This window comes from Myotis daubentonii, chromosome 20, assembly GCF_963259705.1.
Source record: "Myotis daubentonii chromosome 20, mMyoDau2.1, whole genome shotgun sequence".
NCBI lineage: Eukaryota > Metazoa > Chordata > Mammalia > Chiroptera > Vespertilionidae > Myotis > Myotis daubentonii.
The window spans coordinates 17,379,607-17,395,310 of NC_081859.1; the positions used below are offsets into that span (position 1 = coordinate 17,379,607).

At 46.0% G+C, this 15,704-nt stretch overlaps 2 pseudogenes and 1 gene segment (V, D, J or C); 1 reads left to right on the plus strand and 2 right to left on the minus strand.

The window, feature by feature from the left end:
* LOC132222663 (Ig heavy chain V region 1B43-like) overlaps nt 1–8,478 on the minus strand; it is a 150,306-nt gene extending 141,828 nt beyond the window's left edge. The window contains 1 exon segment of the V gene segment in view: nt 8,396–8,478. Coding sequence covers nt 8,396–8,441 — 46 coding nt within the window.
* On the plus strand, nt 2,051–3,970 carry LOC132222366 (T-complex protein 1 subunit beta-like; annotated as a pseudogene).
* A 3,186-nt stretch (nt 8,479–11,664) lies between the features above and the next one.
* Nucleotides 11,665–12,188, minus strand: LOC132222664 (immunoglobulin heavy variable 1-2-like; annotated as a pseudogene).
* Nucleotides 12,189–15,704: the final 3,516 nt, after the last annotated feature.

The window sequence follows — 15,704 nt, forward strand, 5'->3', positions numbered from 1 at the left end:
AGAGAGACTGTGCTCGTAGGGTTGTCCCCGAAGGTTGTGAATCTTCCTTGAACTGCTGGAGCATACCACTGCTTATCTCCAGTTGGTTGACTCACTTTTGCCACCCGCTGCAGCCCCTTCTTTGGAACCTGGGAGACCCAGTACATGTGGCAGTCAGTGAAGGTGAATCCAGAGGCTTTGCAGGAGATGCTCACAGACTCCCTGGGTGGCATCATGTGCTCTCCCTCCCCCCCAAGACTCCACCAGCTGAACTTGGCACAGGCCACCTGCAAACAGAGACACAGACTGAGAACTGCCCCGTGTGACCCAGTCCCCATGAGCCTGATGCACAGGGAGGCATCTTTGACAGCGAAGAGAAGGGCAGCCTAGATGAGCACAGATCCCATGGTGTGAACACTGAGGAGGGACTTACACAGGAGGGCGCTTCTCCAGGGTCTGCAGGGACCCAGCCTGGCAGGCTTTCATGAGCTGGGGAGAGGCCACATTTGCATGTCTCTCCCTGAGGACCTGACTGAGCTGCCAGGGGGCTCCTCCCTCCCTGAGGTCACATAGGGAAGGCGGCTGGACCAGGGTGCCTGGGCCAGGCTCAGGGGCACGTGACTGGTCTGAACCTAGAAGCCTGTCTGTGACTAGTGGAAGACACATTCCACCAGGACAGAAAATGGGAATTTTAAGGTTCTCCAGTTCAGGTTGCACATAAAACCCTCAGAAGACATCCCTGGACAGGGTTGTGGAGATGACAGTGCGCCCCTAGTGGTTATTCTGAGCCTCACGGTCTGATGACAGGTGTATGAACCAGCTTCCTGAGACAAGGCAGGCATGTCTGCCATGGGGAAGCCTTCCCTGGCATTTCTGAAAGAGTGGCAGCACCAGTCCTGCTACTTGTATGCAAGTAGTTCTCTGCAAGGACGCCCTGGGCCTCAAGTGGCCGCCTCGGGGGGAGAACCTGAGGAACATAACTCTCCACAGCCCAGGCCTCTAGTGCCAAGCCCTCAGCTTGCAGGTGGGAGGTGCTGTTACGTGGCCTGGTGTGCACCCTCAGCATCCTGGAGTGTCCACCATGTGACACAGCAGTGCCTGTTTAGCTGAGGGAACAGGTTTTCTGATATTTGTGGGGGACCATCCCAGACTGTTGGCAGTGGAGCTGCAGGGAGTGGTGAGCACAGGGCCAAACTCACCATGGACAGAGGACAGTTCCCTGTCCAGGCACTGGTACCCTTAAATACAGCTCCTGAGACCCCGTGACTTGAATTCTAGGATTGTGTCCGAGATCATATGAGTAAGTCGCAGTGGAGAAGACAGCACAGCCCTCCTCACTCTGAGAGACTAGAAAGTGGGCCCACCTATGCAGGGGTTGATTTTCATCTATTGCTTTTGGCTTCTGAAAGGTCATTTCCTCCATTTTTTCACATACAAAGCCTTGAGTTCAAAGTCTTAAAACCTGGGTGGTCAATAATCTTGTTGAATGATTAAGTTATAAACTACAACTCCTGGATGCAGCTCCTTGAAGAGCCCCCAAGAGCAGCTCAAGGAGAACACGCTGGGCCTTTGTTTAGCACCTGGTCATGGGGGCTTGCCTGGCCCAGGGCCGCAGAGAGGAGAGCACCTGTCATCCAGAGCAAGTGACAGTGTCCTCATCAGGGTCCCTGGATCTTTGGTTTTTACAGATGTGCCCGGGTCCGACCTGGCTAGAGGTGGAAGGTTTGCCTGAATGGAGACTGGTACACACTGTTGAGCACAGAGAAGAAAATACACCAGGTGTGCCTTGTGTATGTGGGTTTGTGTGGGTAACTCAGGTGATATCATTCCCAGGAAGGAAGGAGTGAGTCTACTGGGGAAATGAGCTGTGACACTGTGGAAATTAGCAACTGTGGAGGGAAACAGATCACATTGGAGTGATAGTGGTAGACCCTGTGGGGAAAGTCAGGCGTGGTCACGTGAGAAAATGGAGGTAAACCCTTCCAATGTGAGCGGTCAAGGCCCTGCCCCCTGCCAAGAGCCTGTGGTGACACATCCATCTTCTCTCCCCTGGGATTCAGGCTGTGAGGTGAGAGGGAGAAGCATGAGTGGTCACCTCTTTGGAACCATGGCCTCCCTTTCCCTGGCACCTGTCAACACCTTCTAGGCTGGCGCTGATGAAGAGAGAGCAGAGACAGCTTGTCAGTCTTCCTTTATTGGTCCATCGCTATGGGAGACTTGGTCTAGAGCACCTTGGGACCCAAAGGCATGGACACAATCCTGGGAAGCAGTGGATGAGAAGCCTCTCTTATGGTGACCAATGATGCTGCAGCTATCCTAAAAAAAAAAAATCTGTGTTGATAATCCAGGAGCTAATGTGTTAGTTGATATGTTAAGAGTTCAGGATGATGAAACTGGAGATGGCACTGCCTCTGTTACTGTATTAGCAGCAGAATGACTAAGGGAAGCAAAATATTTAATTTCAAACAAGACTCATTGGTGCGGCGTTGGTGGTATAGTGGTGAGCATAGCTGCCTTCCAAACAAGACTCATCTTCAGACCATCATTGCGGGTTGGAGAGAATCCATAAAGGCAGCAAGACAGGCTCTGTTCAATTCAGCAGTTGATCATGGTTCTGATGAAGATAAATCCTGACAATATTTAGTGAACATTGCAGGAACAACACTATCCTTCAAACTTCTTCCTCATCACAAAGATCACTCTACAAAGTTAGCTCTAGATTCTAGAGTCTAGAACAGGGGTGGGCAAACTTTTTGACTCGAGGGCAACAATGGGTTCTTAAACTGGACCGGAGGGCCGGAACAAAAGCATGGATGGAGTGTTTGTGTCAACTAATATAAATTCAAAGTAAACATCATTACATAAAAGGGTACAGTCTTTTTTTTTTTTAGTTTTATTCATTTCAAATGGGCTGGATCCGGCACGCCAGCAGTAGTTTGCCCATGGCTGGAAGCTGTTCTCTGGTTGAAGGGCTCTGGTAATCTGGAGGCAATTCATGTCATCAAGAAGCTAGGAGGAAGTCTGGTGGATTACTATTTAGATAAAGGCTTTCTGTTGGATAAAAAAAAAATGGAATTAATTAACCAAAAGGAATTGAAAATGCTAAAATTCTTATTGCAAATACTGGTATGAATACAGTCAAAATAAAGATATTTGGTTCCCGTGTAAGAGTTGATTCTACAGCAAAGATTGCTAAAATAAAACAAGTGGAAAATGAAAAAAAAAATGAAGGAGAAAGTTGAAGGTATTGTTAAGCATGGGATAAATTGCTTTATTAACAGGCAATACATTTCTAATTATCCTGAGCTGGTTTTTGGTGATGCTGGGGCATGGCTATTTAACATGTAGAACACCTGGCTCTTGTCACAGGTGGTGAAATTGCGTCTTCCTTTGAACACTCAGAACTAGTGAAGCTTGGAAGTTGCAAGCTCATTGAGGAAGTCGTGATTGGAGAAGCCACCTCATTCATGTTTCTGGTGTAGTCCTTGGTGAGGACTCAGCACATTTTAGATGAAGCGGAAAGATCTTTGCATGATGCTCTTTGTGTTCTTGCACACACTGTGAAGGCTTCTAGAGCAGTTTATGGAGAAGGCTGTTTTGACCTGCTGATGGCTCATGCTGTGTTACAGCTGCCAATAAAACACTAGGTAAGGAAGCTGTTGCAATGGATTCTTAGGCTCAGGAACTGAGGATGTTGCCTAATGTTAGAGCTGACAATGCAGGCTCTGACAGTGCAGACCTGTGGCACAGCTCTGAGCTGCCCATCGTGAAGGCAATGCAACTGCTGGATTGGATATGAAGGAAGGTGCTATCGGTGATGGCAATGCTGGGCATCACAGACAGTGTCCAAGTGAAGTGGGAGGTTCATCTGCGTGCAGCTGAAGCAGCACAGGTGATTCTGCATGTGGATGACATCATCAAAGCAGACCAAGGAAACGTGTCCTGATCAAACACCTTGTTAAGCGTTCCTATATGTTGTTATGCTCTGGACCAGTTCATAGCAACGTTGTTCAAAGGACTTCAACTTTATCTTTTTAAATTATTTAAAGAGTGTTCCTATTCCTATTATTTTAAAAATATATTTTATTGACTTTTTTACAGAGAGGAAGGGAGAGGGATAGAGAGTTAGAAACATCGATGAGAGAGACGCATCAATCAGCTGTCTCCTGCACACCCCCCACTGGGGATATGCCCGCAACCAAGGTACATGCCCTTGACTGGAATCTAATCCTCGACACTTTGGTCTGCGTTCTCTTTCCACTGAGCCAAACCAGTCAGGGCAGGACTTCAACTTCTTAAAAAGACTGTGGAATCAAAGTTATCTATGGATCTCTTATCTTTAAGTGTAGACATTTAGCTGATCTTTTACTTTAATATGGGTCTAATTTATTTGCTCTTCATTTTCCATAAAATTCAGTTGTTTTAAAAGTCTGTCTCTCATACTGTGAATCAAAATAAAAAATTGAACAATTAATACAATAAAATAGAGATCAAAATGTAACTGACATGTCTTTGACAGTCACCAATAATAAACACACCAAGGTGATCCAAGGCTAACAACCCGAGAAAGAAAAGTGCAGGAGGTTCATGTTCAAGAGACAGGAAGTACCACCTGACACTATTTCCCCTACAAGGTGATCAGAGGATAAACAGACCAGAGTGTGAGCCTAGAGCAGTGGACCAAGTGTTGGGGAAAGAGGAGCACCTGTGCGGGTCCCTGGGAACCAGAAGCATGAACTATAGAGACACAAACAGAGCTCCCGGGTCCTGTTCCTTCAGGGGAGTTTAGTGCTGGACGTGTAGTGGCTGCACAGCTTCCTTTGCGGTGTTTATTCTCTAGACTTTGTTGTAGATCCAGTTTCATACTTTGGGATATAGAAGAATCTCAGTCATAAACTGGTGTATTTCATGATCAGTAATGATCCTATATAATAAAAGGCCAGCCACCATAAGTGTAATGAACTGAACAACCAGAGACTAGAACACCATGGCCACTCACCGGGCTGGCCTCACCCCCCAGCAAAGAAAGAGGGAGGCCCAGGCCACCAACAGTAACTCTGTGGCAGGTGTGCACCCGGCCAGGGACCGCCCAGCAGAGGGAGGCCCAGCCCAGGGAAGCCATCACACCCCAGCCTGTTGCCTGCAGAGGGAGGCCACTGGTGGCAGTGGAGGGGGGCAGCACTGCACAGAGGGCAAGCAGTGGCAGCGACGGGGGTGGGGCAAGCTGCCTGAAGTAGGGGGAAGGAAACCCCTGATAAGCCCTTGTCTCAGGCCAGGCCTAGGGACCCTAACCGAGGGGTCCTGGATTGTGAGAGGGTGCAAGCTGGTCTGAGGGACCCCCCGAGTGCCCGAATTTTTATGCACTGGGCCTCTAGTTTAGAAATAATTAAGTTTAGGTCATGAAAATGCTATGATTTGAAAACTGATTGTAATGACAGGAAAAGGGCCTTTCTGTTTAACTCCAGTGGCCACCATAATTTATGAGAATCTCCTGATCATTAAAACCCAAAATTGTTAGCTCCTCTGATTCAAACAGCCCCTCTGTTCAAACTGAGGTACAAGAGGAGCTAGTCTCTAGCTACGTTCTTGCTTCCCTGTTCGCTGTTTTCAGAACTCAGGGTTCATTCCCACTAAGGAGTCTCTGGTTAGTAGAAAGTTCCCATCACCCCTCCCCTTCAAACAAGCCTCCTTGTAAACCCTCATACCTTATGTTCTAAGCATGTTACAGGCTTGGGGAATATACTGATGAGACACCTCCCTGGGACATCTATAAGACAGTCTGCTGGAAAGCGACACAATGTAACTTTTCAAGAAAATCCCCCTGGTATCTGCCCAACTTCAGTCCCAAATCCTTCTTCCGTCCTTGTCACCTAGCAACAGCTGCCATTACTCTTGTAAAGTGGAAGCCAGGTTTTGTTCCCTGCCCTGTATTGACTACTGACACAGGAGATCTTTCTCTTTTTGGAAACTAAAAGAAACTTCGTCTCTGTATCTCTCAATTTAGTTGTGAATTCTTCCACAGCCTGAGTCACTAGCCAAACCCTTACACATGTGACTCTTGGGACTACTGTCAACGTAGTCCCTTACACATGATGGGGGTCAGCTGGAACCTGCACCTGATTCAGTGCCACATTGTGGGGGGAAAGCTACCTGGGAACATGATGGGGGGTTAAGCAAGACTGAGGACACACATGGCCAGGGCTCTTGTCTCATTAGGTTGTCATCCTGTTGATGTTCAACCAGTTCCAGTTTTCTTTCCTCATTTCCCTCTGAAACAGGCCCATAGAGTCATGAAGACACTCTAATGAGAAGGTACAGGAGCACAAGCCATTTGTGTGTTGCTTTTGTATCTTGCATCGTTCCTGAATTCCTGTTCTATTAGCTTCTCATACAGTTTTTAGGGTTTTCTATGTACAAGATCATGTTATCTGCATACAGATAAGGAGAAACATTTTAACTTGTTTCTCTCTGATGTAGAAATTTTATATTTCTTTTTCTTGTCTAATTATTCTGACAGGGACTACTAGTTTTGATAAATAGAAGTAGTCAGAGGGGAGCCGTGTCTTGGTCCTGAAGTAAGAAGAAAAGCTTTGAAATTTTCCCTGTATAGCATGATGTCACTTGTTGGATTCTCAAATGTGGCCTTTAGTATATTGAGGCCCATCTCTTCTACAGCTAATCTGTTAATAACTGTAATTCTGAAGCAATTTTCAATGTAAAGTCTTTATTCTGTATCTATTCATATTTTTTGTTTGACTGCTGACAACTGATGTCTTATTTTTGCCTCTCCACATGCCACTCACCAGGAATCTGATAAGAAGCCATGGTTTTTGTCTTTAGATGTCATTGGGAGATTGAAACCACACCAGCCCCTGGAAGCAGAATTCCTCTTCTCTCCTACCATCTCACCAAAATAAAAGCCCTGAGGCTTTTGGGCTGGGCTTCCCCTGGAGCCTGGTTCTCTTTACATGTGGGAAGGCCCTTGTTCTCTGAGCTGTGGGAGACTCAGGGCAAGGTTAAAACACACATGTGAACACACCCTGCACACAGTCACAAACATGTGCAAATTAACATTTGCACACTCACACACATGCGCACTCACTCTCTCTCTCACAAAACTCCCAGTTCCCAGGAAGGAAACTCGTCCCCAGGTTCCTGAGGGGCCTTGGAGGCCCTGACTCTCAGTGAACTGTGATGGCTGGACCCTGACATCAGGAATATCTAGGTCCTCATCTCTGGAGCCTGTGGGTGTCCTTATATGACAGTACTTTGCAGACATGGTTAAGGTGGGGATGAGGGAGCTAAGGGTGCTGACATGAGGGTTACCCTGGCCACCTGCTGGGACATTCCTGTAACCACAAGGGTCTCCTTCAGAGGGAAACAAAGCAAATCAGACTAAAAGGTTTTTTAATCATTGAAACCAGTCATTGGGAAGGGTTTACACATCCACCTGAGTGAATGAGGACCAGGAGGGAAGCATGAGATAGAGAGAATGGAGAGCTGAGTGGGAGGTGCTAGGGGAGGATACTCCTCGCCTAGGCCCAGGTGGGCCTGTCAGAGGGAAACACGGGCACTGGGGGCCTGAACTCAGCACACAGGGGCCTGGACTGCACTGGGTTCTCTTGGTGGGAAGGTTTCCCAAACCCAGGAAAGAGAGAGCAATGAGGATGGTCTCCTTGCAGGGAAAGAGAAATAGAAAGTACAAAGACTTGAGAAGGAGAGTCCCCATCACTGCCAACATGTCACCTGCAAACAGGCAATGTCCCTCCTTCATTGTTGTCTGCGGTGAGAACATGAGAAGGAAGAATCCTCCCTGGAGGCAGCTGAGAGCTTGAGAGGAAATCCCTGTGCCCAACAGGAAGGCCCTCCCCTCCCTGCTCCCTCTGCCCCAGCTCCTAAGGCTGTTCTCTGTGCTGTGGGTCCTGAGCGCCCCCTGGTGTCTTGAGCGGCCCCTGCAGCCCAGCCCTGCTGCCTCCCCCAGGGAGATTTATGTCTGGGCTCACGCTGACTTCCCCTCACTGTGTCTCTTGAACAGTAATACACAGCAGTGTCCTCGGTGGTCACGGAGCTCAGCTGCAGGGAGAACTGGTTCTTGGATGTGTCTCTGGAGATGGAGGTTCGGCTCTTGAGGGAGGGGCTGTAGTAAGTGTCTCCATTATTATTTATGCACCCCACCCACTCCAGCCTCTTCCCTGGGGTTTGGCGAATCCAGGTCCAGTCATAACTACTGGTTGTGATGGAGAATCCAGAGACCGTGCAGGTGAGGGAGAAGGTCTGCGAGGGCTTCACCAGTCCTGGACCTGACTCCAGCAGCTGCACCTGGGACAGGACACCTGGGGACAAGGAGCATCAGTTCTGTCAGTCACCTGCAGTCACCCCCATCCCCTGACCCCTGCCTGACCCCTGAGACCCTTACCTTGGGGGGCTGTCACCAGGCACAGGAGAAGACCCAGCAGTCTCATCTTCTAGACCACAGCTCTGCCTTCCCAGAGACCTCAGCCCTGTGTGAGGGGAGAGCTGAGAGCCTGCACAGTCCAGGAGAGGATGTACCCTGGAGCTTGAAGAGAAATTTGCATGTGGCTCAGCATTTCCCTTATAAGTAGAGGGACTGAATTCGGCATTCTCTGGTCATTTTGGGCCCCATGTTGGGGCAATTCTTTCCTCGACCTCACTAACCAGGTAAGTCATGGATGGGGCCCACCTGGGTCATGAAACTCGTTGGGATTAGGTCAAGGACAACCTCATCTGAGCAGAAGAAGAAATGTTGGACTACATGAGTAGGTTACATTGGTAAATTCCCATTCATCTTTCAAACAAATTTCTTAGGGATTACCGTTTGTTTAGCTTCTGAAATCCAACACTTACAGATATCTACAATTACAAATGTTTATCATTGTTCTTTTATATGCTAATTATGTTCACCTTGTTGTAAACCATTTGAAAAGCACAGTCATTTTTTTTTCTATTACAATGTCTTCATTTATGACATTACTTTGATATGAGTAACTGCTTCCCAACCACAGGACAAAGGGATTCCCTTGATCCTTGATGTTGAAATTTTTTTTGTTTTATAACACATTGTGCAAAATTTCCCTTATGCAAGCCCATGGCTTATTGCTAAGACACCAAACTAATAACATCCAAAATAATAATGGTTTCACCTGAAGAAGAGATCAGAAATAAAAACAGTGATTATGCATGTGTACCATTGAGAATCTTTCATATCTTGAAATGATATGGCAGCCTGTTAAGTGACCTGATTTCCCAGTCTAGTGTTATCAGTAATGTTGGGGTTCAAAGTGAGGGGAATTTGAGGATTCCTACCATAGCTTTTCTCACAGGAAAAGGAACTTCAACCCCATAAGAAATTACTCACTCCCAGCCTCCCTCTGCCCTGTGCCCGGGGATGCTCACTGAGGTGAGAGGGTGCTGGGCTCTCCCCCATAACATACAATATCCTTTATGTGTAATGCACACATTCTCCCATCAGGCACTTGATTTGGAGATATAGTCTCTTGCTAAGCCTGTCATTTAATTTCTTTGTTTCAATATTTGGTGGAAAAAATGATTTTACTTTAATTAAAGTTAAATTCATCAGTATTTTCTTTAATGGGACCTGTTTTGGGTGATTTTACAAAGAACTCACCAGAAAATGTTGAGTCTCCACTGTCCATGAGATTGGTTACAGCAGCCACTGGGACTGGAGCAGGTTCTGGTACCAGAGGGGAGCGCTGCTGGGAAACTACCCATAAATCTGGACGTGACTATGGAACTGGGTGAGGGGAGGAAGCTTGTTTTGAGTCACATGACAGAGATATGACTGATATTCATGGACAGAGAGTTAGTTACTGGACATGTGCGTTTAAAGTCTACTCCAGTGAAGGCCCACAAGGAAGTGCAGGGCATGATAGAGACAACTTATATCATTGTAGAAAATACCTAAATAATTAGGAACAGGAGTTTGTGAGAAGTGGAAACACTAAACATTCTGAAGGTAGGGATCAAGAGAAATAAGGAACGTGTCACTGCAAAGTGATGGGAAGAGGATCCCTGTTTCCTATATGCACATTCATAGTGTCTCTCTTCTAGAAGGTAACACCTTCCCAGGTCCAGGGTATCTGCACATGGACACCTTTGGGGTCATTACTGATCTGGTCTCACCTTGGATCATCCAAGCTGCATAATTCATTGGGGTCCCTTTTATGAAATCTGTAAACACTGACGTAAGGGTGGACACCACTCACAGGAGAAGTCATGGTGATGGTGTGTGTATGAGGAGCCATCATTTCATTAGACCAGGGCTCCTCTCTCAGTCCATCACCCTCATTGTAATCATCATCATCATCATCATCATCGTCGTCGTCATTGTCATCATCATCATCACGATTTGCTTAGTTATAATCATGCTGCTCATTTTCTACAGACATAGTGTTTTCTTTTATCAGAAAAGAAAACAGGCATCTACTCTTCAGATACCATTGGAGATTGAATCCCTCCAGGCTCAAATATATGTTGACACCAGGCCTTAACGAAAATCAATGACCTTTGATAAAGTACACATTCCACCAAGACATTGGACCAAGAATCTTTCCAATTCTAAAATCACCTTCACCATCACCATTACCACCAATACCAACACCATCATCAGTGTCGTCATCATCATCATCATCACCATTTGCTTCCCTATAATTATTCTTCTTATTTTATGTATACCTAATATTTGTATGAACACAAGGACACTTTATCTCAATGTTTGTTCATTTTTCATAGTTGTAAGAAAATGGGTAGTCAAAGTCTATAATCTTTTCCATTTGACCTTTAACAACTGATGGCTCATTGTTGCCTCTTCTCCATCTGCCCCTGACATGGAAAATCAAATAATTTTTGCCCTAACTGGTTTGGCTCAGTGGATAGAGCATTGGCCTGCAGACTCGAGGGTCCCAGGTTTGATTCCGGTCAGGGGCATGTACCTTGGTTGCAAGCACATCCTCAGCTGGGGATGTCTTTAGATGTCATTGTGAGATTGAAACCACCTCCTGGAAGCAGAATTCCTCACCTTTCCCATCACCTCACCAAAGTAAAAGCCCTGGCCCAATCTCCTTTTCTGACTCTATGAAAGCATATCTAACTTCTTCAAGGGCCTTTCCTGAGCTTCTCAGGGATTTGAACTATCAGCATAATAAACATTCCATGTGCCCTTTGTGTGTGTGTTGGTCATCAGCCGGCATATTTTCACTGAGCTGCTGTGGGTCCCTTTGTCTCTGCCTGGTGTCACCCACTCTTTGTGTTATGAGCATGATGATAAGACAATGAGTGTCACCAACTGGGGTCCTTCTTCTCTAGCTTTGGGTTTGCATACTCTTGGTGCCTACTGGCCAGCATTCAGAGGAGCTGCACTTTTGAGTCAGCAGAGTGTCTTGTTAGATGCAGGGGATGTGGGTCAGAAGATTTGGTGATTAATAGTCATTTTAGCACAAGTGTGTTTGAAAGACACTCTCTGCAGATTGTCCATGTTCGAAAGTTGTCTCTGTTTACAACAGACTTTCTAAATCAGAGACTTCAGAGGTAAGTGCAGAATCAGGGATCCAGAGAGGTTCCCTAAGGGAAACTGTGACATGAAGAGGAAACCACACAGGAAACCAGGCCAGACATCAACTGCATGTGCTCCTGAAAAGTTCCTTGTGTTCAAGGACCCTGAGTGACCGCCTGGTGGCCACAGCCTCTCCTGCAGGGAGGTTTGAGTCTGGGCTCACACTGACTTCCCCTCACTGTGTGTCTAGCACAGTAGTACCTGGCCCTGTCCTTGGTTCTCAGGCTGCTGAGCTCCATGTAGGCTGTGTTGATGGACGTGTCTCTGGTGATGGAGACTGCCTTGGAACTTCTGTGCATAATTTGTGTTTCCACTGCTAGGATTAACTTCCCCCATCCACTCAAGCCCCTGTCCTGGGGTTTGTCACACCCAGTGCATCCAGTTAGCTGGTGAATGTGTACCCAGAAACCTTGCAGGAGACCTTCAGAGCGGCCCCAGGCTTCCTCACCTCAGCCCCAGACTGCACCAGCTGCACCTGGGATTGGACACCTGTGGTGAGGAGATAGGAGTGAGTGGAAATCTCCCTTGACTCTCCCTGGTCCCATTCTCCACCCAGGGACACGTGTCCCTTACCTGTAGCCACAGGCACCAGGAGGAGGGTTCTGGAGCTCCAGTCCATGGTGAGGGGCTGTGCTGTGATCAGTTCTGTAGGGGAGTGTGTGGCTGTGGGTGATACCCTCAGGGCACAGACTTATCCATATTTAAGCTAGTCTACCTCCTCTCTTTTGCATATTCATGAGGCAGAGTATTTCATAGCTGAGGTCTTGACCAAACCTGAGAGAAGATTGAGGACACAAGAATCATGTTCATTGGGAGTCTGAGGGTCCAAGTCCTAATTCTTTTTTTAGAAATTATATCTTTATTTTTGTGTCAATGTAAAAAAACCATTGAAACCTGTAAAGAATTTTTGTGAGTTTATTTGAGCCAAACTGTTGACATACGCCAGGAAGCAGAACCTCAACGAATTGAGATAATGCTCCGGAGAATGGCAGGGTTACATTTGTATTTATACATTTGCAATAAAAGGAGGAACATAGGTGGGTTACATGAAATTCATTGGTGATAGATTAAGGAGGAGGGATAAAGCAAAGCGGGGAAACCCCTGGGATTGGATAAAAAGTAAAATGATGGACACATACTTAGGTGGGTGCAGGAACAATTAACATGATGATAAAAGAATTTATGGTTTCTGTCCTGGGGCCCAGCACATTTGGCTGTGCCCCAGGGAAGTCACAAGTTACCCAGACATTTCAAGGATATGTTGTCATAGATGCAAAAAGACAGATAGGCTCAGTTAAGGTAAAGGTTGACCTTGTCAGTGAAGATACTGGCCTAGGACGTAACTGTCCACCATAACTGCTTTTAGTTCAAGTTTAATTTCAGACCATCCTTTGTGGTTACTTTAGGTCTCAGAGTTTGCAAGAATGCCATGCAGGCCTCCCCTGAGCTTGTCAGGTCAGCATGTGGCCCCTTTCATCCACAGTTGAAATTATTGCGTACTAGAGGCCCAGTGCATGAATGCATGCATCACTGGGGTCCCTGGGCCTGGCCTGTGGGATTGGGCCTTAACTGGCTCTCCAACATTCCCTGAGGGGTCCTGGATTGCGAGAGGGTGCAGGCCAGGCTGAGGGACCCCACCCGTGCAGAGTTGGGGTTGGGGAGAGATGCTGGAGTTTGGCCAGCCAGGGAGGGACCACAGGAGGGCTCCAGAGTGAGTCCAGCCTGTCTTGCCCAGTCCCAATTGGCCGGACCCCAGCAGCCAGCTAACCTACCTACCAGTCTGAGCCTCTGCCCCTTGGTGGTCAGTGCACGTCATAGGGACTGGTCAACTGGTCAACTGTCTGCCCCCTGGTGGTCAGTGCATATCATAGCCAATGATTGAGTGGCCTTAGCATATCATTAGCATATTAAACTTCGATTGGTTGAACAGCCGTCGGTCAACCTGACACATCGTGTATTAGGCTTTTATTATATAGAATGTCCCATTTTATTCCCCATTGACCATTTCTAGCCTTCCCCAAGAATTCACCATCATATTGTCTGCGTCCATGGATTATGCATATATGCATACATGGTCTTTGGTTGATCTCTTCCCACCCAACCACCCTACCCCAATTTCCCTCTGAGATTCCACAGTCTGGTCCATGCATCTAGGTCTCTGAATCCATTTTTTTCATCAGTTTATTTTTTTCATTAGATTCCACATATGAATGAGATTATATGATACTTGACTTTCTCTGACTGACTTATTTCACTTAGCATGATACTCTCCAGGTCCCTCCATGCTGTCTCAAGGATAAGATATCCTTCTTTTTTACTGTCACAAAATATTCCATGGAGTAAATGTACCACAGCTTTTTGTCCACTCATCTCCTCCCTGGTGGCCTGCCACTTTGTGCACTACCACATCCCCCAGGGGTCCCGGATTCTGAGAGGCACAGGCCAGGCTGAGGTACCCCACTGGTGCACAAACCCATGCACGGGGCCTCTAGTGTTGAATAAGAGGGGTGAAAGCAGACATGTCTGTTTTGTTCCTTTTCTTAGGGGAAGTGCTTTTAGTTTTTGCTCATTGAGTATGATGTTGACTCTTGGTTTGTCATGCTTTCTTTTATTATATTGAGATATGAGCCCATTTTTCCCACTTTGCTGAAAGTATTTATCAAAAGTGGATGTTGGATTTTGTTGAATATTTTTTTCTGAATCTATTGATATGGTCATGTGATTTGCCTTTCAGTTTTTTTTTTATGTAATGTATCACATTTATTGAATTGTGAATATTGTACCAGTCTTGCATTGCTAGAATGAATCCCACTTGGTCATGGGGTATGCTTGTAATCTTTTTAAAATATTGCTGGATCTGATTTTCTAATATTTTTGAGGATTTTAGCATCTATGTTCATCAGGGATATTGGCCTGTAATTATCCTTCTTAGTAGTATGACCTGGTTTTGGAATTACGATAATAATGGACTCATAAAAAGGGTTTGGAAGTATTCCTTCCTCTTGGATTTTTTTGGAATAGTTTGGGGAATATAGGTGTTAGTTCATCTTTGAATGTTTGGTAAAACTCCCCTGTGAAGCCATTGAGACCAGTGATTTTGTGTGCTGTGAAATTTTTTTGATTCCTGCTTCTATTTCTTCAGTTGTTATTGGCCTATTCAGGTTTTCTGATTCTCCCTGCTTCAGTTTTCAGATAATTGTGTTTTTCTAGGAATTTGTCCATTTCATCTACATTGTCCAGCTTGTTGGCATATAGTTTTTCTTAGTATTTTATTACAATCTTTTCATTTCTGGGGTGTCATTTGTTCCTTCTCTGCTTTCATTTATGATTTTATTTATATCTGGATCCTCATTTTGTTTTCTGATGAGTCTGGATAATGATTCATTAATCTTTTCTCTTTTCAAAGAACTGGCTCATGGTTTTACCAAGTCCCATTCCTTAGTGGTGACAGGTTCTTTAGTTACCAGAGCTGCCATTTGGAGACCACGGAAGACACAGAGAGGTCAGGGGAGCAGTGCATGACTTGGGGAATCTTTGCAGACACAATGGGTTCTGATAGCTTCAGGAACCCCATCAAAGAAGTCCTATGAGGAAATGTGGGAACTCTCCTCCATCCTGGAGATGAAAGGTGATGGTGGGAGACTACAACACCTATAATATGGAGGTTAGGAAAATGCTATGATAGATATTTATGTCCAACAAGGAGCCTCACCCTGGGTTATGGCCCATCTGAACCCTCAAAGGAATAATCTACAGAGGATTCAAGGTCATCATTATGAAATGTCAAAATTTAGCACACAATTATAAGGAAACAGGAATGGGAAAACTGTATAGTTGTCTCCTTTACTAAGATGCTTGATTTCTCAAGATCGCTGTGCGTTGAAATGAGATGATTTTCAATGAAGCTGTGTTAAATGTCTCTGTTAAACTACACTATCTAGAATAAACACTCTGGTATCATATCACAGCAGTGCTTGTGTGACACCTTTACAGAGTGCTGAGGTCATTTTCTGCTTCTGTGGTACCAGAAACAGCAAATCCTGGCATCTGTAAATGTGAGAAATGACCAGGAGCAGCCCACAAGGGCCCTTTGCACCATTCTGATGGGTTCCATCCAGGTTCTACTGTCCGTGGG